The 22,591-nt window shown below is 40.5% G+C and overlaps 1 protein-coding gene across 5 annotated transcripts in view; it reads right to left on the reverse strand.

The window, feature by feature from the left end:
- usp32 (ubiquitin specific peptidase 32) overlaps nt 1-22,591 on the reverse strand; it is a 53,482-nt gene that overhangs the window by 16,734 nt on the left and 14,157 nt on the right. For 4 of the 5 annotated variants that reach the window (XM_028574368.1, XM_028574366.1, XM_028574369.1 and 1 more), the window contains exons 2-13: nt 19,179-19,306; nt 11,345-11,450; nt 10,943-11,061; nt 9,627-9,786; nt 5,052-5,183; nt 4,782-4,889; nt 4,315-4,430; nt 3,602-3,664; nt 3,168-3,251; nt 2,403-2,464; nt 2,205-2,307; nt 356-572 (exon numbers count right to left, since the gene is read on the reverse strand). In XM_028574368.1, the coding sequence (XP_028430169.1) occupies nt 356-572; nt 2,205-2,307; nt 2,403-2,464; nt 3,168-3,251; nt 3,602-3,664; nt 4,315-4,430; nt 4,782-4,889; nt 5,052-5,183; nt 9,627-9,786; nt 10,943-11,061; nt 11,345-11,450; nt 19,179-19,306 (1,398 nt within the window). The remainder of the gene's footprint in view (nt 1-355; nt 573-2,204; nt 2,308-2,402; nt 2,465-3,167; nt 3,252-3,601; nt 3,665-4,314; nt 4,431-4,781; nt 4,890-5,051; nt 5,184-9,626; nt 9,787-10,942; nt 11,062-11,344; nt 11,451-19,178; nt 19,307-22,591) is intronic. The other variant, XM_028574367.1, reaches the window with a different exon arrangement.

Raw genomic sequence — 22,591 nt, forward strand, 5'->3', positions numbered from 1 at the left:
CTCACACAGACTCCTAAAGAATAGCTTGCATGAACAATAAAAGCCAGTCATTGATATAGGTTAGGCAAATACTATACAGTACATTCTGAAATAAAAACTAGTATTTAAATTAAGGCCAGTCGCTGATAAAGGCTTTGAGGAGGGGGGTAATTTAGAATAATGTACATTTCCACAGCACTAATTCTATCAGTATTATATTGATGTGATACTCATCAATGTGCTGGTCTCTTTTAATTTGGGCAGCGTACTTGGGGAAAAAAGCGTTCGAATGCATGACTGAATTAAACTAGTGTGGACATTCAATATTTGTTTTTTTTATATGACATCTACTGTTATGTGAAGTGTGTTGACTGACCACTCTCTGTGGCTTCCGAGGCGCTGGACACAGCATCAGGCGACCTCTCCTCCGTGGGGCTGACTGGGCCGAAGGTTCCCAGTCCTCCCAGTCTGTCTGGTGGGCTGGGCTCAACAGTGGCTGTGGCCATCGGAGTTCGCAATGAGCTCAGGATGGACGGCTGCTCCACCACGATGCCCTTATGCTCCTGGACAGGGAGACAACAGCAGGGATCGCCCTGTCATTGTTTAAAGTGATATCTGTGATTAATGTGGTGTTTGAGTCACTGCTACTGTCCCAGTGTGGTGAGGTTTCGCAAGATGCAGTGAAAACTGAAATCCAAATCCAAATCTGTAGCAACGGCACTTTTGAAAGTGGGGTTAATAAAACGTAACACTTACAGTACAGAAATCTGTGAACAAGTTATATATATACTGTTTATGTATGTCACTTGAGATGTTCTGCCGGAGTTGGAAAAATGATTCCTCTTGAATCCATAAATACTAAAGTCAATCAGCTGGAACACGTGCAATTTAAGTTTTTGAGAACCAAGGTAAAGAATGGAATGTGAGTGGTCAAGCAGGCTTTGTAATTAGATATAATAAGAAAAGATTATATGTTAAGCTTCACATTCGTCTGTACAGTAGGCTCTGAGGTGAAATAGTCTTCAAGATGCAGTCAGGCTTACCTGTCTATCCTCTGGCTGTTTTTGAAACACCACTTTAAATCATGTCTTTATTAAGCAACATCTGTTTTGTAACTTCAGTATTATTAAAAAAAAAAAAAAAAAAGTAAAATCATTCTTGTACAAGTTTCTTGATTGTAAATTATTAAAATAATACAGTCTGGTTTCGGACCTCTAAATCACTGGCCACAGCTCAGATTTCTTTCAATGATTCCAATTGGTCTACTGTTGTGCTCACTGACAGCTTTTTTCGAGTTGGAAAATCAACTGGAGCCGTCCCTGAGACAGAAAAAAAGTTGGTGGAAAAATGGATGTAGCTGTACAGGATGTTTTAAAGCAATAGTGCGTAGTTTCTGCCACCCCAATGAGGAATTCTAAGTAATGACAACAACACTGTTGGCGCATCCACATGATACAAGCTTTCCGTGATCGCACACGCGCCCCTAGCCCTCGTCCACGAAGTTGCCAGTAGGAGGATTAAAAAAAACATGATGGACTCTTCAGAAGAGGTAATTATCTTCACTCGAGCTTCTGCGCGGGAAAGTCACCGGACTCCACAATCTTCTGAACATAGCCATACTGAGAAATACAGATGCGGTTGTGTGGAGCTGATAGCCTTAATTAGCTTTGTAGCAACTCATTTGGCAATGGCTTGAATGTAACGGATGTTCATTAATATTAAAAAGTTACGCGCTAAAGCTTTAAGTCAAAATAACAACTATTAAATCAACATGTTTCTTTAATTACCAAGAAAACCATTAACTGCTCCAAGAAACAGCTGCCACTAACCACTTCTGTCGACAGAAAACAATCATTACAGATTGGTAAAATAACACACCCTCCCAAAGAGTGAATGGCTAACATAACCACAATAATAATGGAAGAGAAAACAAAATGGCCATCCAGTTTGAAATCTTCACTTCTTTTAACCAAAGGTTACAGTAACTTTGCCACATCATTGTCCAATACCATATACCTGAGTTAAAGACCTTGAGACTTGTTTTCAAATTGCTTTAGCAAGTTGTAACTATAAAAGTATCAATGAATATTTTTTCTCTCTTTTTCTTTTCTAAATCATTGTAATCAGATGCACTGTTAACTTGCCCTTTACAACAATACACTGCATGTTAGGCAACACTGGGTATGACATTATTGAGCACAATACCTGTTCAAAAATTGACTTACATATTTAACGTAGTCCTTCCACTGCTGCCACCACAGCATGGAGATGAGGAACCAGTTGTGACTTTGCTGCAGCCCATGTCTGCTCTCCCTCTCTAACCAACCCCTGCATACAAACAGACAGACAGAATAATGGAAAATTCAACAGCATATTCCTCAAAGTTGTATACATGATGACAGATAGAGAAGACAGGTATGTACCTGATGATTTGTCCTTCCTCCTCAGGACTACCGGGCCTGAGCCCCAGGACTATGTGGCAGACCTGGACCAAGACAAATACACAAAGATGTACAAAACATTTGGAAAATTATGATTTTTTTCATTTCGCATTTTCCATTTCAACACCAATACGAATTGTACAACTACTGTACAGTATAGACGTTTTCAAACATGAACTCCGGACACTATCAGGAGAGTCAGGTGCAGACATTGGTCGAGGTTTCCCTTTCACACATGTAGCACACGTCAGGCGTGTTCTCACTTGCTGGAAATACTATAATACGCAGATGACACCACGCTCATAGCCGGTTCGTAATTAGGTCATAAACAACTGAGCCGCTTGCCGTTCCTTGAATCTGTCTGAGGATTTCGGCGTTGGTCCTTACTGACAGAAGTTTCGAACCTGGTCGTTGTGTCTCCAGTTAGACATTTTTGTTGCCGTCTTTGTGTAAATCACCCTTCTTCTTCACCCCATGTTTGTTTTTATTCCCGGGTTCACGAGGCGCATGATAGAAAAGTCATCAACATGCCCACTGGCTCGCCGTGAATAAACGCAATGAGCAGCTCTATTCACACATTGGCTTAATTGTACTTTACAACGGCTTTGTACTAGGGAACTGGCGCGGTAAACTCTGTCTGACGTCTGATCCAACAGATTCAGACATTTGCGTTCTTACATGTCTAGATAATTTCAGGTTTGCAGTGCATGTGTGAAAGGGGCTTCAGTGGGTACAGTGGGAACTGACCTGGAAAAGGAGGTTTAAGAACTCATTGGCCAAAGCACTCTTCACACTCCAGATCTGGTAGTCTTCCAGGGTCAGGTGACCCAGCTGGGGAGGAGTCAAAAACACAAAGCATACTCACATTTACTGTTGTCAAAATATAGCCTGCTTTACGACCTTGCAAGGTTGGAAGAAATGCTATGGTCATTGTGGGTGAAAATAGCATAGAGGTAAGACAAGAAGGCAAGGTGACTAGAAGGTTGCTGTGGGTGTACTGGGTAGCTCCCAGTGACAGTATGTGGAACTATATGAATGTGAAGCTGGAGTTGAGTGTAAAGTGGTGTTGACTTTCTCTGAATCAAGGACATGAAATCAATTTATATTATGGGGTAGAAGGCAAAGGATTAACTTCCTGACAGCTACATCAATGATGACTGTCACTAAGAGTTGTGTCTCACCTTGGTTGTGTCATGCATCCTCAGGATGCCCTCTACTATGTCTGACACGCTACTGTGCAGCTCCTGCAAGGTAACAAAATATATTAGCATCAAGCAGCAAACACCACACATAAATATCATATTAATAGAATATTTTCAGTTTGAATTCATGTGGCAATCCAGCATTTTAATCTGCCAGCATTACCTTTAAGTAAACTGCCAAGAAATCATAGCCACAAATAAATCTGGTCTAGGATATGATTGGGTGATGTCTCCTGGATCGGACTGTGATGATTATGTTCAAATTCAAAATTGATATAAACTAATTCATATGCACATATGGGCACAAAACCTGCTACAGGTGCTATATCCACTATTACGGATCAAACTATGTCAGTCATCCTTTCAATAGTGACATTCTTTCGCCAGAAATAAGGTGTATTACATAGACTGTAAAAGTTGTTTACAATTGTACCAGTAGCTCTGGGAAAAAGTGATGAAAGGAAATGTGAAATGTAAAAACCAAAGAGTCCTAACTCAACGAGACAACATGAGGGACAACTAAATGAGGGAAAGTTTGATTTTCAGCCAACTTTAATAACTTTGTAGAGCAGGGCCCTCCACATACAGTCCATACCTACTTCTACATCTACATTCAGTGTGTGTGTGTGTGTGTGTGTGTGTGTGTGTGTGTGTGTGTGTGTGTGCGTGCGTGCGTGTGCGTGTGTACTCACAGAGAGTGTGTCTGTGCGATTGTCCTTCCACACCTCCAACAAGGCCACCACCATTTCATGGAGTTCATCTCGAGACAGAACCCCATCACGATCCACATCAAACACTTTGAAGCAAACTGGCAGTGAAAGAGAGTGATGTCGTGGTGAAATACAAATATGGTAATGAAGCACAATGCTGCCTAGAAACCCAACAATATGCTGTTTTGTCTATCAGCAGGACATCTAATATATTTCCATTTCTGGCAGGGCAAATGTAATTTCAAGCACCATTAAAAATTCTGATGACAACGATGATTGTGCTCTAATGAGCTCCAGCACTTCCAACACTTTCCCTAAACATTTTTTGCTTTCAAACTTTCAAATTCCAGATAGAAGCTACAAAGAAGAAATAGACTGCACTTCTTATAATAAAAAAGGCTTTGTGATCATGTGAAGCGTCTGATTTTTATTCATTTCTAATGGCTTACATTTCTGCCTTTCAGCAATGGGCCCCCTACAGCACGCAGAAAGTCCACAAGAGATCTCTTTAAAGTCGATGTGATTGTCCCGATTCTCATCGAATGCGTGAAACAAGCCTGGAAAACCAAATCAATAACACAAATAACATTTTTACAAAGCAAGTCTTTAAAAGAGGGTTGTATTCACTGATGAGAGAATGGATTTAAAAGCCGTAAGGCCTACATACTGCACAGTATAGATTTACCATGAGACATGTGAAAAGGTAAATATTGCCCTACCTTCACTCAGTGAGGCATGGATGGGAGGAGAGACCAGTGGGACAAAGGTTTCCAAGTCAAAGCGGCCGGTTCTGGACTGGGCTTTCAGTAGCCAGTAGCGCTTCTCCAAGTCTATAATGTCTGATTCCTCCACTGCAGGATAGGAAACAGAGGAAGCCAAAGTCAGAAATACAAACAGTGCAACGCAGTTGCATAATATTTAATGTAATATTAAAAACTGTATGCAACAGGGCCTATATTCACAAAGACTGATGCTGGTGACTGGTGGGTGGAGAGCTGTTATGGCAGTGTGGGAGTATGGAGAACACAACTGTGACACCACCACATGCTGAGATACACTATTACATAATAGCTGCTGGGGAAAAAAAAAAAAAAAAAAGACCTGTCCTGTGGCTCTCAGCAGAGCACCTGAGGAGAATCAGACCAGCTTGGTCATTATTCTACTCTCATACATCACTTTAGTTTATCTACCAGCTTGACTAGGTGACAGTAGTTATGTTAACATTACATTCCTAACATTTCAGCAAAATTATCTGTGAATAAGTGCAGGTTTCCATCAACTACTTATACACAAATGTATTCAAGAGGATGTAACACAATTACATAATTTATGGGGCATTTCATTGCTTTCCACCTATGATGGCATTTCTTTTGGTATTGTATTTCTGTCACTGTTTTAATAAATCAATTCCTCTCAAACCATGTGCACGCTGTAGCAGTCAAATAATCAACGAATCAACTGACGGTAAATCGATTATTATCAGCCGCTGCTTTAGATCAATGTAAGCTGTAAGATCTTTGACTCTTGGTCTGACAAAACAAATAATGTGAAGATTTGTGCTCAAAGAAATTGTGATGAGCATTTCTTTTATTTATTCCTGACATTTGGCTCACAGGCCAGAGAGAGAAACAGAGAGACAGAGAGAGAGCGTCAAGAAAGCTGGAGAGTGAATGAAGAGAGGGAGTGCTGCAGTGAATCAGAGCAATAAAAGGCTCTTCGCTCATTTTTTCGCAACGATTATGTTGTAAGCACAAATAAACACACCCACACCTCCGCGTCAAGGTGCCACATTGACGGATTATGAGCAAATGCAGAGTTTAACCTCTTTGGCTTCATCCGGTCTGTGTCAGTTAAATTTGTGCGTTGCTAGGAGACGCTGGGGAGCAAAGCGGCGGTTGGAAATGAGAAGGGGATTCACAACCTGCACGCTATTATTGTTGACTGGGGGTTACATACGGTACCCACGTGGGGCCCAAAGGCTCTTTGTTATTGCCCAGAAGTGTCCTGCACACAGCAAAGTAAAAATAAAGGAGAATCCAGGCTGAGGGCAGGGTCTCGACAGATACAGACACCACCACACACTTCTAGTGGGTCATAAGTGATGATTGAGAGGGATTACTTTTGTATAAGTCTATACATTGTTTTTTTTGAAGAAAGCACTGCACACTGCACCTTCAAAGACCAAACAATGAATCTAGAAAACCATAGACAAAGTTATTGATACGGACAATAATCGTTTGTTGCAACCATTGTGGAAACATCCAAGTTAAATGATGTACTAGGTTACAGATCAAGTAACCTATTTACACTATTGCAAATTAGAGCATGTACATGTTGTGACATAGTAAGGCGCAGAGTTAACATGATGGGGTGTGGGTCTACAGGTCAGTCCAATATAGCATATGAAGCTCTGCCAGGGTCAATGAACCAGCCTACCCCTTTCAACATGCTAATCCACAGCTTAAGGTAATAGGATTCAGCAGATAGCCAGCTAGCCTTTGGCACGGAGCCAAACATATAACAGGTGTGAAAATACAGACGTGTAAATCAAGAGGCAGTCAATTCCTGGCAGAAATTGGACTGCAGCTTCCCAGTCGGGCTATTAAAAGAACCTTCCTGAAAGCTTGTTTTTGGCAGCTATTGGTCACAGTGCCAGTCACATGGGATATGATAATTGTGGTCGGCTGCTAGTGAAGCAGCACCCTGGAGCATGGACTGTCTGAAAGGGGCGTTCCTCGCTCATCCAGGTTCTGATTCCCTGTAGTCCAGAGGTGGACATCAGGACAGTTCACCTTGGCCTGACCGGGGAAAACTCAATCACCGTTGTACCACCACTGTTCAAAAGGGAGCACTGAGTACGAAATCATTGATTTAAAACGTGAAGGGGATTACATATTGATGGCATGGAGGAAATAATATGAGAGTGATAAATTATTGAGGACTATATGGACTAAGACATAGAGACTACTTTTCCATCTCAAAGGTGAATTGGACAGTGCTAACTCAACAAAAACTGAAAAAAACACTTCCTGGGCAATAATCATAAAAAAGCACATGCACACCCACAAAGCTAAGACTAAAACGCAGACGTATCAAGCGCTAAATAACAGTGATTGGTAGGGAACAATACGGCTTTTTTTTCTTTTCTATTAACATCTTTTAACACATCAATGATTAGCCTTGGTGGACAAGAAGGTAAAGAAATACTTGTGTTCGTCATGCAGAACATTCCTCATGACAGTTGTGCTATCGTCTGACTGCTAATCTATAAAACTCATTACCCAGACTATGGATTGCCTCCTGCACATATCCCATCCATCTCAGGGTCGCTCTCTGCTTCTACAAACATCAGCGTAGCGCTCAAGGTTACATCGGTGTCATTTTTTGTTGGATTTCAAATCTTTGTAATGATGGCAGAATTTAAAATTTAAGTTTTGGCAGTTTACTCTGGCAAATGCTTAAGGATCTTAAATGCATTAGTGGAAAATTCTAGGTAACTCTCTAAAATGTGGCAACTGGCTAACACTGGCGCATTAACAGAAATGTTGATTAATGTGCGTTGTCCTAATAAATAAATCTTAAATAAATTAAATAAATGAGACTGAAGACTTGCACTCCTGCCACCCTTAAGATACAGAAGACCACCAGACCATCAGATTCTGTTTGACAGCACTAACACTGCTAATATGGATTTCTTGCAAAGCACAATGCTGTATTCCTCGGCTGGGTATCCACTATAATCTTTCAATACTAGTGCCAATAGTTCTATAATGGTGTCTTAACGCAAACAGCCATTCAAGAACTAGATAAATAAAAGGCAGTGCAAAATTGGCTAAATGTAATATATGATATAAATCAGGAACTATCTGAAAGTTAGAAAAAGTACTTTCTTTTTTATTTTAGGTTCTACAAACACATTTTGAGGTTTGATATCCAACCATATTCACAAGTCTAACAATGAACAATGTAAATTTCTATTTATTTCTCTATAAACCAATGATAAACTAATCAGATGAAGTGGCCTTTCCTATCAATGTGAATCAAAACAACCAACCGGCCCTCAAGCAAAACGTTTAAATACTGGCTGTTCCAGAAGTGACCATTAACAACACAAGGTATCTACATTAAAGAACAGTCTGGCCACAAATTATTCTGTCAGTGTACTGCTGTTCTCTTGCCTGGCCTGATACCCACCTAAAGGTGCAACTCTCCCCGATTGACAGCAGAGATACCATACCATTATCCAGGGAACATCCTTAGAGAGGTGCTGCCACAGCCAGCATGTACCATAGCAAAGTCCCCGTGATACCAGCTCACAGAAACTACGTTATCCTTTCCCGAAGGCCATTATTCCCACAGGTTTCTACTCTCATAATATTGTAACAGCGTCAGAGGCTAGCACGTTAGCAAAGGATTCAAGCTCTGTCAAGAGTCAAGCTTTAAGTTCTTGCTTGAGAAAGAAAGAGGTTAAGAACCGAGTGTCAGTCACTCTCTCCTTTCCCCCTCCCCGCCCAACACACACACACACACACACACACACACACACACACACACACGATAAGAGGATAAACTGGGAGCTGGCAGATTAAAGGCAGTATCTAGGTTCTCTGGACAAGACAGGTTCTTTCCAGTCCTCTGTCCTTAATTGGCTAAATAAACCCTGGCTAAATTTATTTGGACTGCAACTTTAACAGTATCACTGTAAAACCGCCTCTGTGGTAGTTACCGCTACAGTAGGTGTCACACGCACGCACGCACGTGAAGCTGCCAAATCATCAGAAAAAGTGTTGATTTTCAGTTTTGACCCAGAAGACAACACAAGCGTTAGAGGATAGGTTCACAATTTTTCAAGTACGTCTTAAACCAATATTCAGGTACCCATATGAACATTAAAACATAATGTGATTGCTGTAATCATTCCTGAAGACTAATAACAAGGCTGGCATGTTATTGTTTACCATAAAAGGGAGAGTTTTTTCTGCACTTTGAGCCACTGGAAAGCTTCTAATGTAAAACAACTGCAGGGAATGTTGGGTTTTGTTTAAATAGCTTAAAAGGATCACCATTTTTATTTTTAATATTATAGTACAGGTATGCCAAGCATTTATTAGTGCCATTATCTGGAGACTGGCTTTTATTCAACAATGTATGGTATAGTATAAAAACATTTAACAAAATGGCCACCAACTAAACTTTCTCTGGACATGTTATTAATATGACATCAACAAGATAACACAATTGCCTTTGTGGACATGTAATATATGCAACACATATTGAGTGTTTTGGGGACTTACAGTGTGTGACACCAGCCAGGGTCTGGTAGAAGGTGGGCGTGTCGCTGTCATCTGTGAGCGTGACACACACACCTCCAGACAGAAGCCATCTGGATAAAGTGAAGGCCTCCTTGTTCTGCAGGAGCCAGTTCCTGAAGCGTTCATAGTTCACCTTGTCACTCTGTCACAACACACAAACAAAAAAAAACAATTAGTCTGTCAAAGGCAGAAGATGTTCTGCGTCCGTCTGTTTTTGTGTTCCTGTCTAAATGCTCATTTGCCAGAAACAGGCCTTTAAATGATGATGGGCAAAGTGATTGGATAATAAGTCATTTAACTGATTAGAGTATATACACACACACACGCCACTAAATTAAGTACACCTGTTCAACTGCTCATGAACGCAAATATCTAATCAGCCAACCATGTGGCAGCAACTCAGTGCATTTGGGCATGTAGACACGGTCAAGACGATGCTGAAGATCAAACTAAGCATCAGAATGAGGAATAAAATGTGATTTAAGTGACTTTGAACGTAGCATGGTTGTTGGTTTAAGTGTAGTGTGGAGAACATAGACTTCAATTCTGCATCTTTACTGAGTATTCTGGTTTCTGAATTAAGACAAACAAGCAGAAACTGAAGAACAAATACTGATGGCACAACAGGCGATTTATGACCCCAAACACCCTTTTTATTCCCGAGACAAGGAACACGAACACGAACACACACACACACACACACACACACACACACACACACACACACACACACACACACACACACACACACACACACACACACACACACACACACAGTGTCCTAATTCAGGGGTTGCAGCCTTCGCAGGCTGCCTTTAGAAGAGCGACTGCATCCCAGCTGCGCGACCAAGGCTGTCCTGTCATCGCAATCGTCGCCGGTACGAGGTTGTATCAGCTGTCTCAAATTATTAATAATCCTGTGAACAACTTGATTGCAGGCTTAAATAAACTTGGCTGTTGTCTGGTTAAAGTTCTCTCTGTAACCCAGTGTCTGTACTCTGCCAAATGAGGCAAAAGAAGCTTCTCGTAACACCACTGTACAACCGAGAGTGGACTGAGTGTTTTTGTAGTTCTAACTCTAACAAGAGTGTGTGACCTTAATGATGAAAACAAACCCAATGATATTAGCCAAGGAGATAATGAGGCTATATGGAGTAGCTATCAGTCTTTAGCTCACGTGATGTAGGTATTATTTTTTATTAAGTCCAAAGAGAGTTAATGAGACATTTGACCTGTATGGTTGTAAATGTTGCTATGCGTATCCATGTGGTGACAGACAAGCTGTGGTGTTTGCTTACATCACTGAAGCACTTCTTGAGGGAGGTCGGGATTTCTCCATCCAGGACCTGCAGAACTGCTTCTATATCTTCCCTGGCAGCATATCCACCCAGATCGCTGGCAAACAGGCTGAAGAGGTCTGTGAGCATGCACACACAAACACACACAAAGTGTCAGAAGAGAGTTTGGCCTTATCACAGAAAGGCAGGCCTCTTAGCAGTAAGAACGATAGAAGCTACAATGTCAATAACGTCTTGATAGATTAGCCTGCCTGCAACACATCAACCACGGCTATCAGAACAGAACCAGACAGAGAGGAGAGAGAGAGAGAGAGAGAGAGAGAGAGAGAGAGAGAGAGAGAGAGAGAGAGAGCGAGAGCGCATCAACACAGACTTCCTGTTAACTCATCAGAAACAACTTACACTTGGCCTTCTCCTCATCGCGTCCTCTGGTCAGAAGCACCAGCCCCACAATCAGATTGTTGAAGTGCAGCCCTTTAGGCGAGCCTCCAAATGAGGTGTAGATCACCTAGAACACAAAAAATACACAGGACAATGTATAGGAAAAAATGACAACTTCATAGGTAGGTAGGTAGATAGGTAGGTAGATAGATAGATAGATAGATAGATAGATAGATAGATAGATAGATATAGTCTTTACTGTCCACTGAAATTTGTTTTTACAGTCTGTACAGTAGGGCTGTCCTCGACTAAAGAAATTCTTAGTCGACTAACACTTATACAATTTTGTCAACTAATCGATTAGTTGATTTAATTGACAGAGCTGTGCGCTTTGAGAGATGGTTAAGACTAGAAAAGCACAATATAAATGTAGTTAATTAACCATCTGTAAAACTGAGTTTCTCCACAATTAATCCTGCAAAAGCACCACTTTAAATCTTGTTTTTACCATAAATGTGCTCATGAGTTTCTTGGAAATGAGTAATTAAGCATGAATAAGCATAAAAAATGACTAATCGACTAAAGAAATCTTAGTCGACTAAGACCAAAACGACCGATTAGTCGACTAATCGACTAAGAGGTGGCAGCCCTACTGTACAGTAATCCCCTCATGTTCACACTGTCTTCAACATGATGAGCAATTTAGCAGAAGTCCATTCATTTACTGTAGTACCTACAACAGGGAAATGTGATTGAGGGACAAGCCTGTCGCATCAGAACAGATTTTACCATCAGATGTCACCAGTGAGTGTGACTACAGCATTTTCTAATTTCCACATCAATGTAATTGTGATTGACAGAAAATAATGAGAAAAGAAATGTTCTGCTACAACTTCATTAACACCTGGAAAATATACTACAATCCATGAAAGCAGATTCCAATTATGACAACCTTTGTGTAGAAGTTTATATAATGTGAAGCCCATTATGAAGTTATGTGCTGAGAATGAGAGGCTTTGTGTGAGGACATGTCCCATTTCCCAAACAAAATGTACACTTTGACAACAGAACAGTGGGCACACTGGCAGATGAGTTGTAACACAGGGTATCATATTACAAAAAGGTTTTGCATGGGGGTATGTTTTGGTTCAAGCATAATCCCTTTCTGTCTTTAATTGTCTTCCCAAGCCACGCACAAAGAAACATTTGCCCATACAATGGCTGAAATTAGGGATGGGGAATTTTGTTTTAAGGAAGACAGAGACAGAAAGAAAACAGAGAAAGAGAGTGGGTGAGCAAAAAATACAAGAAGAATTAAATACCAGAAAAAAAAGACATCATTGAATTGTTAATTTAGATAAAGAGGAGGCATTATCTAATTATTAGGAAACGTGAAGAGATATTAGATCTTGTTTTTTGGGATCTATAATTGTAAAAGACCACTTAAATAAACTGCTGCTGAACTAGCTTTGAGATCCAAAGGACATCCTTTTTCCTTTATCTTCGCTTAAGGTCAGCCCTAAAATGTTATGGAGTACCATGGGGAAACAGTCTCGAGACCCACCCAATCATTAAATGGCTTGTTGATTTTCCTGTGAGAGGATTAGTGTCGAGGATTTATGCTAAATTGATGCAAATATCCGTAGGAGAACTCACAATAGTAAAGAAATGGGAGCGAGAGCTGAGCCCGGAGGGGAAAGTAATTAATTGGGAGACAGTTTGGGACAACATTTCAAGAACCCAAATCACCAGCAGATCCACTTCAACATATGCCATAGGACATATTGGACTACTCAGAAGAGATACGTCTCTAAAGCCATTCCTACTCCCTATTGAATGTTATGCCAACCTGAACAAACTGGAACTTTCCTGCACATGATCTGGGAGTGTGAACAGGTGCATGAATAAAACAACATCAATCTGATGTGATTAGGGCTGGGTATCGTTCAGAATCTTTCGATCCGGTGCCAATTTCGATACCTCAGTTTCGATATCGATTCCTAACGATACTTTTTTCGATACCATATGTTTTAAAATTAATTTCAACATCAACAAAAACACATTAAACACAAAGCTTTTATTTTCCACCTTAATTGTGAATTAAAACAGTTATCAAAATTTAAAAAATCTGGTAAAACTGCTCACTCAGAGTAACATCAATAAAAGTGCCTTGCCTTACAAGCTCAGCCTGTCAGTCAGTCATCAGGGCAGAGAAACCACCGTTGTGGCTGCTTGTCTAAGAGGAAGTGTAACGTCAACAGCACCGCGACCGCTTTCGGCTCGCCATTAATATCACCTCGGCATTAATTTCATATCGCAGCAAACGCTGCCTGCGTGAAGTTTTAAAAAACTGTAACCACACTTGAGACCAACGGTGACTCTCTGTGACTTCAACAACACTGCAGACAGTTTACTCCGTCCGCACCTCTCAGTGCGTGTGTGCGTGTGTGTGTGTCGGTCGGAGCTCCGCTCTGTGTCAATATGCAGAGAGGACAGATAAGCTTGCGCTTAGGCGCTCAGATGCTTTTGGAACCGAAATTTGGCACAGAAAGATAAAGAATTTTTCGATACTCATAGGATTGGAGTATTTTTTTCGATACCATAAAAGTATCGACGTTCGGTACCCAGCCCAAGATGTGATAGGATGTTGAATTCCTACGGACCAGATTGTTTTGTTACTTTATGATGACTCTAAATTACACCTGCTTGGGAGGCAGAAGAAAGTTTGGTTAGCTGGATCAACTGGGACTTTTTTCTGGGGGGGTGTGAGAGGGGGGTTGTTCTTGTTTGAGTGCGTTTGTATGTTCTGTTGTTGTTTGAAATGAAAAAATAAATTTAAAAAATTGATCTTGGGAAGAAAAAAAAAAAAAAGAAACTGCTGCGTATATCTAGTCTTGCTGCGACTAATTTCCAAAAACATGTTGGACAACGACGCACCAAATGCAGAAAAGCGACTGAAAGGCAGTTAGAAGAGCACAGGTCACTTGGTTTTGTTTATGGCCAATGCTTTGATACCCCTGTGTGAAGGCATTGTGAGGAGAACAAACCGATGCGCTCCAGTCTGACAGAGATCATGAAATAGAGGAAGTTAATCAGATTCTCACAGCATTGGTGAAAAAAGAAGAAGAAATATGCTTCCTCTTAGGTGAAAGGGTCTGAGGAGGCATTAAATAACCAATTAAAAATGTTTTCCCCAAGAGCCATTGGTTAGAGCAAATGACCAAGAAGTTTTGTCCCAGCTGAAAGATAAATTCCATTCCAGTGAAAGCGGAAGTGAACAAAAATCTTAACTACAGTGCCTCAGTCCTGGCCTTTTCGAAGAACTGCCATGAAGTTTGAAACATCACATCACATGTCAAGAAAAGCCAAAGCGAGGAGGAGAACCCTTCCAGAGGAGACTGAAGAGAGGGTGAAAATGTTCAATAGATCTGCATATGTAAGCAGGATCACGGTAGGGAAAAAAGATTTTGTCTCACATGGAGAGAACACAAACAAAAAGAGAACATCCTGAAATCTAAATTAGTTTCTCTGAATTTGCTTAAATGCATTTATTCACAAGAACTCCTAGGATGATGAGGAGCCAAATTAAATCCATGTTTTTGTGTCAAGTAACAGGGTTTCCAACATCATTCTCCAGAGTCCAGATTTTCTTGAGTGTATTTTTCATGCATTTACTTTGCATAAAGGAAACTATATGACCAAAATACATACATATACACACATACATATACACACACACATATACACACACACATACATATACATATATATATATATATACATATACATATACATATATATATATATATATATATATATATATATATATATATACACACACATATATATATATATATATATATATATATATATATATATATATATATCGATACATCAAAAAGCATTATGTATGCTGTCTCTATAAGCTGAGGATCACTGAATCTGTATATCACCATCATGAACACGAACAAATAATCAAAGGAGGAATGTGTTTTAATGGTTTTTAAACAAGTGTTACTGATATTTCTGAAAATTAAAAGGAACATGTTTATATCTTAACTGACTGACTAGGCTCAGGCTTTCTTTCAACTGTCAGAATGTGCAGCAGCCATGTTTCTGTTTGAAGAGACCTGCAGTAACCTTAGATCTGGACTGCTATCACCCCAGTAACTGCTACCAAAGGGAAGCAGAGATGCTGAGAGGAACTTGCTGTAGTGTTCAATGGTAAATGGACTGCATTTATATTTGTTTTGTCTTAACTTGCTCAAGGACATGAGAACAGAAAGAGCTGAGGATTGAACCATGAACCACTCTACCTCCTGAGTCACGTTAAACACTGTGTTTAAAGGTCCTATGACATGGTGCTTTTTGGATGCTTTTATATATTGTAGGCCTTAGTGGTCCCCTTATACTGTATCTGAAGTCTCTTTCCCGAAATTCAGCCTTGGTGCAGAATTACAGCCACTAGAGCCAGTTCCACAATGAGCTTTCCTTAAGGCAGTTACACACCAACCAGACGGCCAACCGTCGGCAGAAAAGCCAGTCGGACTGATCAGTCTCCCCGAGTTTGTCCAAAAAGTGCCACAGAACACACCGAAGAGACAAGACGTAATACGTCTCCATAACAGCAGGTGGCGCTAATCTGTAGTGTCGCCCAAAAAATGAAAACTGGCAGCTGATTGGACAAATGTGTCACGTGGGTTTGTTTTCTCTGGAAAGTCAAAGCCAGACTGTCATGGCGGCACGTTCAGAATACGATCTCATATTGTACTAAAATAGTTCACTGAAACATGTTTCTGAAAACATTTTAAGCGATAAATAGGCCGTGATGCAGTTGCTGAATCTGTCTTCAATTCAGCTCAACAAAGGTCAGTTTAAAAGACTTTCGTCAGATTTTGAGAGACTCTAGTCACGCTCATTCCGCTCCCCATTTCCGGGTGAGTCCCGACTGCACTGCCTCCGACCGAACACGTCAGGTCGGCCAAAATGAAGGCAGACGCCCCCTCGGACGGACAACGGCACAGAACACATGGAACAGACTCGAGTCACTGACCTCGCCAGACTGTCCAACGGCCGATTATCGGGTTAGTGTGTCATCGCCTTTAGTATGTGCCATTTCTGTGTCTGGAGCTATTGACGAGGAGAGAGGGGGGACAAGGGTGTGGCCTTGACCAACTGCCATGTTTCACTCGTTTGCAAGCCATGATGTCTCTCTCTCTCTCATGGGTGTGCCAAATTCCCCAGGTTGGGCAAAGCAGAGAAAGGGGAAGTAACCTTTCCCCTTATGACATCATAAAGGGAAGATTCCAGATCGGCCCATCTGAGCTTTCATTTTCTCAAAGGCAGAGCAGGATACCCAGGGCTCGGTTTACAATTATCACCATTTCTAGCCACTGGGGGACCAAAGGCAGGCTGGGGGACCTCATATTAATGTTAAAAAAAACTCAAAGTGAAATGTTCATGCCACTGGACCTTTAAGTTTAGCAGCAGATCGGGGAGTCATTTTGTGGAAAACTAACTCGGACATGGACTCACTTTCCATATCCCAAATCACACCGCTCAAACAACCTGTTTTCCTCCTTAATATTTTGGAATCTGCCATCTTTAATGGACAGAGGAAGAATACCAGCTCACACCTGTGAAATTTAAGATTGAAAAGTAGGACAAAGTGAAGGCAAAAAGCTCAGCCAGTTACAATCTATGGTGGAGGTATCTACTGTACGTAACTGCCTATTCTATGAATTGAGAATGGCGGCCAGAGATGTGCATGGATGTGGATGGAAATGTAGGAATTACATATTGTTTTATCCAATATGGTCTCAAGTAAGTCAGACACTTAACAGCTGTATTTTAGTTTGCTAAGCAACTAAAGACTGCTCTAATTCATACCTAACCTTCATCACCTTCCAACATTGATGAATATCAGGGCTTGACATTAACTTTTTGAGGCACTTGTCCTTTGGACAAGTACATTTACGTTTCACTTGTCCATGCACAAAAGATTTATCATTTTATACATTTGTTTGTGTTTCTCTAATGCAGAATTCGAACAAACCGTTGAAAGCATCCAAACTCTATCAACATTAATAACATTCAGTTGAAACAGTAGAAACAAACATGTCCCAAGAATAGATTTCCCATTCAACAAGAAAAAAGGATCTCCAGACTCATAATACAAAGTTATACTTTGTACGCCGGTGTGCAGAAGTTAATATATTGAGATTCTAAGTCAATATTTTAAAGTTTGTCATTACTTTCATATTCCTAGTCAATATTCTGAGTTACTAAGTCAATATATTGAGATACTGAGCCAATATTTTGAGTGACTTGAACTTATACTATATCTAAAATAATTCTGTAGACATAACAATGGATTTTGCCACTAAATGTTGGTGTTAACTTAGTTTTTTTGTATTGTTTTATACAATTTCACTTTCTATCCAGCAGAGGCCGATTCACCAAGGGATCCTTAAAAGGTGTAGCTACTTTATAGTTGATTATTAGCTGATATTTAATCCGGCAAGTCGCGTTGCTGAGGTTTAACGATAAGAGCCAGACGCTAAATGAGTCAGATTAACTTCATGCTTCATCCACACAATCACCACGAGTGACATCTGTATTGGGCTCGTTTTCTGTGAACGATGTGGCGAAGGAGTTACCAAGCTAACGTTAGCTAACTAACACTGGCTGGCTCGCCGTGCTTTCATGCTACATCGCTTACAGAGAATGAGCTGAACAGCAGGCGGGGTCTAACGTTAGCGGCCCGCTGACCTGCCGCTGCTGGGTCCGCTGCCGGGGATTGTGGGGGGGGGGAAATTATTTGTTTCAAATTGGTAACATAGACGTAATGAGTGGCACATAACGTGAAGTAAGATGGCATTTTATTTTGTTTGAGTTTTAACTTGCCCAGTGGGGCAAGTACATTTCTCTTCCACTTGCCCTACAAAAAAATCCACTTGTCCCGGACAAGCGGACAAGCCTTTATGTCGAGACCTGAATATACATTTTATTTATTATTTATTCAAAGGAGCATTCTCAGATATTTATTCTGAGTGTTTTGAAAATAACATAATTCTATATGTGATGCAAGTACAAATTTTGATCTATACAGGGACAGCTTACAAGGACCTAGATTCAATCCAAAGCATAGCGGGCTATTCCTACTGCCGATCTCCATAACTGATGGCCCCTTGGTTTACACTTAAGACTGATCCCTTACTGCCTAATTTCTGGCCCCATCATGATCTAAAAACAGTAAATATGTAACATTAAGGAAGTAATAAAGCCTTTTCATGGTAACGTCAAGTCCTGTGGTATGCAGGGCTGGACGTTGTGCTGGATAAGACTATAGAAAAAAACTGCAGCATAAAAATTTGTATTATTATCCAAGGATCCACCTACAGTACCTGTGCTCGATCCCTTCCCTGGATATAAGGCATTTAGTTACGGGAGAAGGACACAGCAGAGCTCCAGGCAAAATAATCTGTTGTGACTGAGTCACTATATCTTCTGCTAGGAAAATATCTGTAATGCTATCCAGTCCAATATTGATCTCTATGTCTCACAACACGAAAACCACCTAAGTCTTCTCCAATTTGTCTAAAGTTAAGGGTTACTTTCTAGCACAATAACACTCTCTTTTTGGACTTGTTCTTCATCAGATATCGTCTCTCACCTCCTTTCTACAGTATCTGCTATCTTTATCGTAGGCCACACTGGATGCTTGACTAGGACTGACTTAACCTAACCTATTGTTAGTGGCAACCTGGACAGCAGTCAACATTTCACTGTAACTATCACTTTAGAGTAACCATCATGGTTAAATGGTACATGTTGTGACATTACTGTGGTTTACCTCGGCAACTTTATGTGGAACTCCATCTCCCAGCACTTCCCTGTAGAAGCACTGTTGGGTCATGTAATAGGTGAGGCCGCTGGTTCTCTTGAAGGCATCTTTCAGCCGCTTCAATTCCACATCAGTGACTAGAGAGAGAAAGACAGAAAAGAAAAGTGATTATAAGCAAACGTGGTATGCTTTGTTTACTCATTTTTTAAAGAATCTGCAAACTCTCTGCTAACAGGACCGACAGGCAGTAGTACAGCAAAAAACAAAAACAGTGTATGTAATAATTCATCCTATTGTAACTTTAGCCAAGTTTCCCTATTTTCTACCAAATCTAGATTAGAGTTATCCTGAGTAACTAGGACATTGTTTTTGGAAAAACAAGATGTCATTGACCAGATTCCTTTTCATACCAGATTCCTTTCCGTTCCATTTCACTAGGAATTGTCAGTAACAGAAATCTCAAAGTTCTCAGAAAAGATAATAACTATATGCAACATTGGATTTGTTTAGGAAAAGAATGTTTTGGTTTTTTCTGTTTCGGGTGAAACAACACAAAAATAGTCTGGACAGGATGCTGCCTTTAATAGACAAGCTCCTTAAAAAAAAGGGTATTTGTGGAACAATGATACAACTGTTGTGGCAGTCTTGCACACTATTCACAGCTTACGTTTTTACGTGCCTACTTACACACACACACACACACACACACACACACACACACACAGCTGAGCTGATCGGAAGTTTACCACAAACGACGTACTTGTACTGTAAAATTTCAAAGTCATCAACACCTAGACACTACTGTGGTGACATCTGACTTGTAAGTGAGACAGAGTTTGCAGCTTTCATATGTCCACACTGCATGATCAACAAGTTAGAGCCCTGCAAGCCCTGCAAGCCCGTTGGGGCCTGACGGGGCCCGACAGGCTAAGCCCATTCGGGCCGGGCTCGGGCCGTTTTTTTTTTGTTTTTTTTACAGATCGGGCTCGGGCTTATTTTAGCTTCTCTCCTCATTGTGCCCATCTTAAGGCTTTTTTACAGTTGTGCGGAGGCTCCACGCAGAGCTCTCGCCGTAGCCTATGTAAGTGGCCTGATGTTTATACTTGTGCGCTGGTGTGTGCGTCGAGCCGCATGTGTGTGTGTGTGTGTGTGGGGAGTGTGTGGTAGAGTGAGAAGTGAGAGAGTGCCGGTGATTGGAGCGAGTAGTGACTCTAGAGTCATAGTGACAGAAACAAAGTGTCTCCCCTGTGTTTTCTGACCACGGTGGGGAATCTGTCGCAGGAAAAGTTGGCCCTCTCCTTGATTTCATGTTGTTTATGGAGAAGGTGTGACGTGTGTGTGTTTGCGTGTGTAGCAGAGACAGCGTGCATCAGAGAACGCGCGAGTCAGAGAGAGCTTAAAGTGATTGATGTTGGTCTAGGGTCGGGCCGGGTTCGGGCTGAAAAAATTGCAGGCGTTGTCGGGCTGGGGTCAGGTAGGGCTTGAACACCACGGGCCAGGGCCGGGTTAGGGCTGGAGTTTTTGGCCCGTGCAGGGCTCTACAACAAGTCACAGGAATTAAATGTATTACCCACACAGCTGATGTGTTAACAATCAAAATATTAGTTGGTCTTAATATGTCAGCCCATAACAGTTGGACAGGGAGCCATCAACAGCCAACAATATTTCAGTCAGTTAGAGACCAATATCGGCACCCAGCAGCTATCCGTTAGAGAGAGATATATATATATATATATATATATATATATATATATATACACACACACACACACACACACACACACACATACATATATACATATACACACAGTACAGGCCAAAAGTTTGGACACACCTTCTCATTCAATGTGTTTCCTTTTTATTTTCATGACTATTTACATTGTAGATTCTCACTGAAGGCATCAAAACTATGAATGAACACATATGGAATTATGTACTTAACAAAAAAAGTGTGAAATAACTGTATTATATTTTAGATTCTTCAAAGTAGCCACCCTTTGCTTTTTTATTAATAAGGGAAATAATTCCACTAATTAATCCTGACAAAGCACACCTGTGAAGTGAAAACCATTTCAGGTGACTACCTCATGAAGCTCATTAAGAGAACACCAAGGGTTTGCAGTTATCAAAAAAAGCTAAATCGTCATACGATTGTGAAAAATTAATGTCCACCACCTCAGTGTTAATGAGTAATAATGTTGGTTAAACACGCACATTTTACTTGGCAAACACACCCATACACACAGACTCACAAGAGTTCAGGGTAGAGCCAGACCGACATATCGGCCAGCCGATATTAGGCATTTTCCAAACTATCGGTATCGGCATTTATGATGGCCGATAAATGAATATTTAAAAAATAAAATAAAAACGGACGAAACCCCCTTCAACCATGTTATGAGTGTTGGCAACACATGTGTTTAACCCTTTAAGTTTCATAGCTTACGTTTGTATTTTTATACATATTATTTATCAGAACTTTAATATATTTTGATGTTCCTCTGTTCTTTTGTGACAATAAACAGTTTATTTTTAAACTGCATTAGTTTATTTTTAAACTGCATTATCATATTATTTTAGTGAGGACTCATAAATAATTACAAATAACTAATGTTAGGGAAATCTGTTTGTTTTGTTATGCGTTTCTGGATTTAAAAAAATATATATATATTGGCCGATATATCGGAATATTGGATTTTTAAATCACCAAATATTTGTACTTGTAAATATTTGGACTTTTGTTTGTAAGGAGATGTAACCATCAGCAGCACTTCAAACAATACACATCCAATTGTCCTCGGCTGCCCTCTGGTAAAGGCTTCTACTTCCGGTCAAAGCCACTGTATGCAACAGTGAGTTGTGATACTATGAGTTCCAGCAGCAACAATTACCTTGCTTGCTCTGCTGCTGCAATGAAACACAGCAGCTATAGTGTCCCTACATCGAGATCAAACACTGATGGAGTTTTCCAGATACAGCTGCACACTATGCAATGTGCTGTTGGTTGAACTGGACCGTCGCCACTCTGGGCCAGTAGAGATGTGGAGACACTAGTGTTGAAGCCACAATAACTTCATAAATCGAAAAGCCCACTAACCTTACATTAACAAAACTTCGACAATTGAGTAATAATTAAACTCATTAATTCATTCATTAATTCATTAATTCAAACATAACAAAGTTTTGCTGGTTTTTATTATAGTTCGATACTCAGCCCTAATTAAAATGGATTTAGAACCCTGGTAAAAAAAATTAAGAAGTGTTTAAATGTGTAACATGGCATCATGAAAAACATGGTAAACAACACTTTCCTAAAGCCAAATGGCGTGTTATCTGTACGCATTTTGAGCTATTCACGTGTATGTCTACAGCGTATGTAAACGTACACGTGTTACCGAGACAATGTGCCGTACTATCGCGAG

The sequence above is a fragment of the Perca flavescens genome, chromosome 3 (genome assembly GCF_004354835.1).
Source record: "Perca flavescens isolate YP-PL-M2 chromosome 3, PFLA_1.0, whole genome shotgun sequence".
Classification (NCBI taxonomy): Eukaryota; Metazoa; Chordata; class Actinopteri; order Perciformes; family Percidae; genus Perca; species Perca flavescens.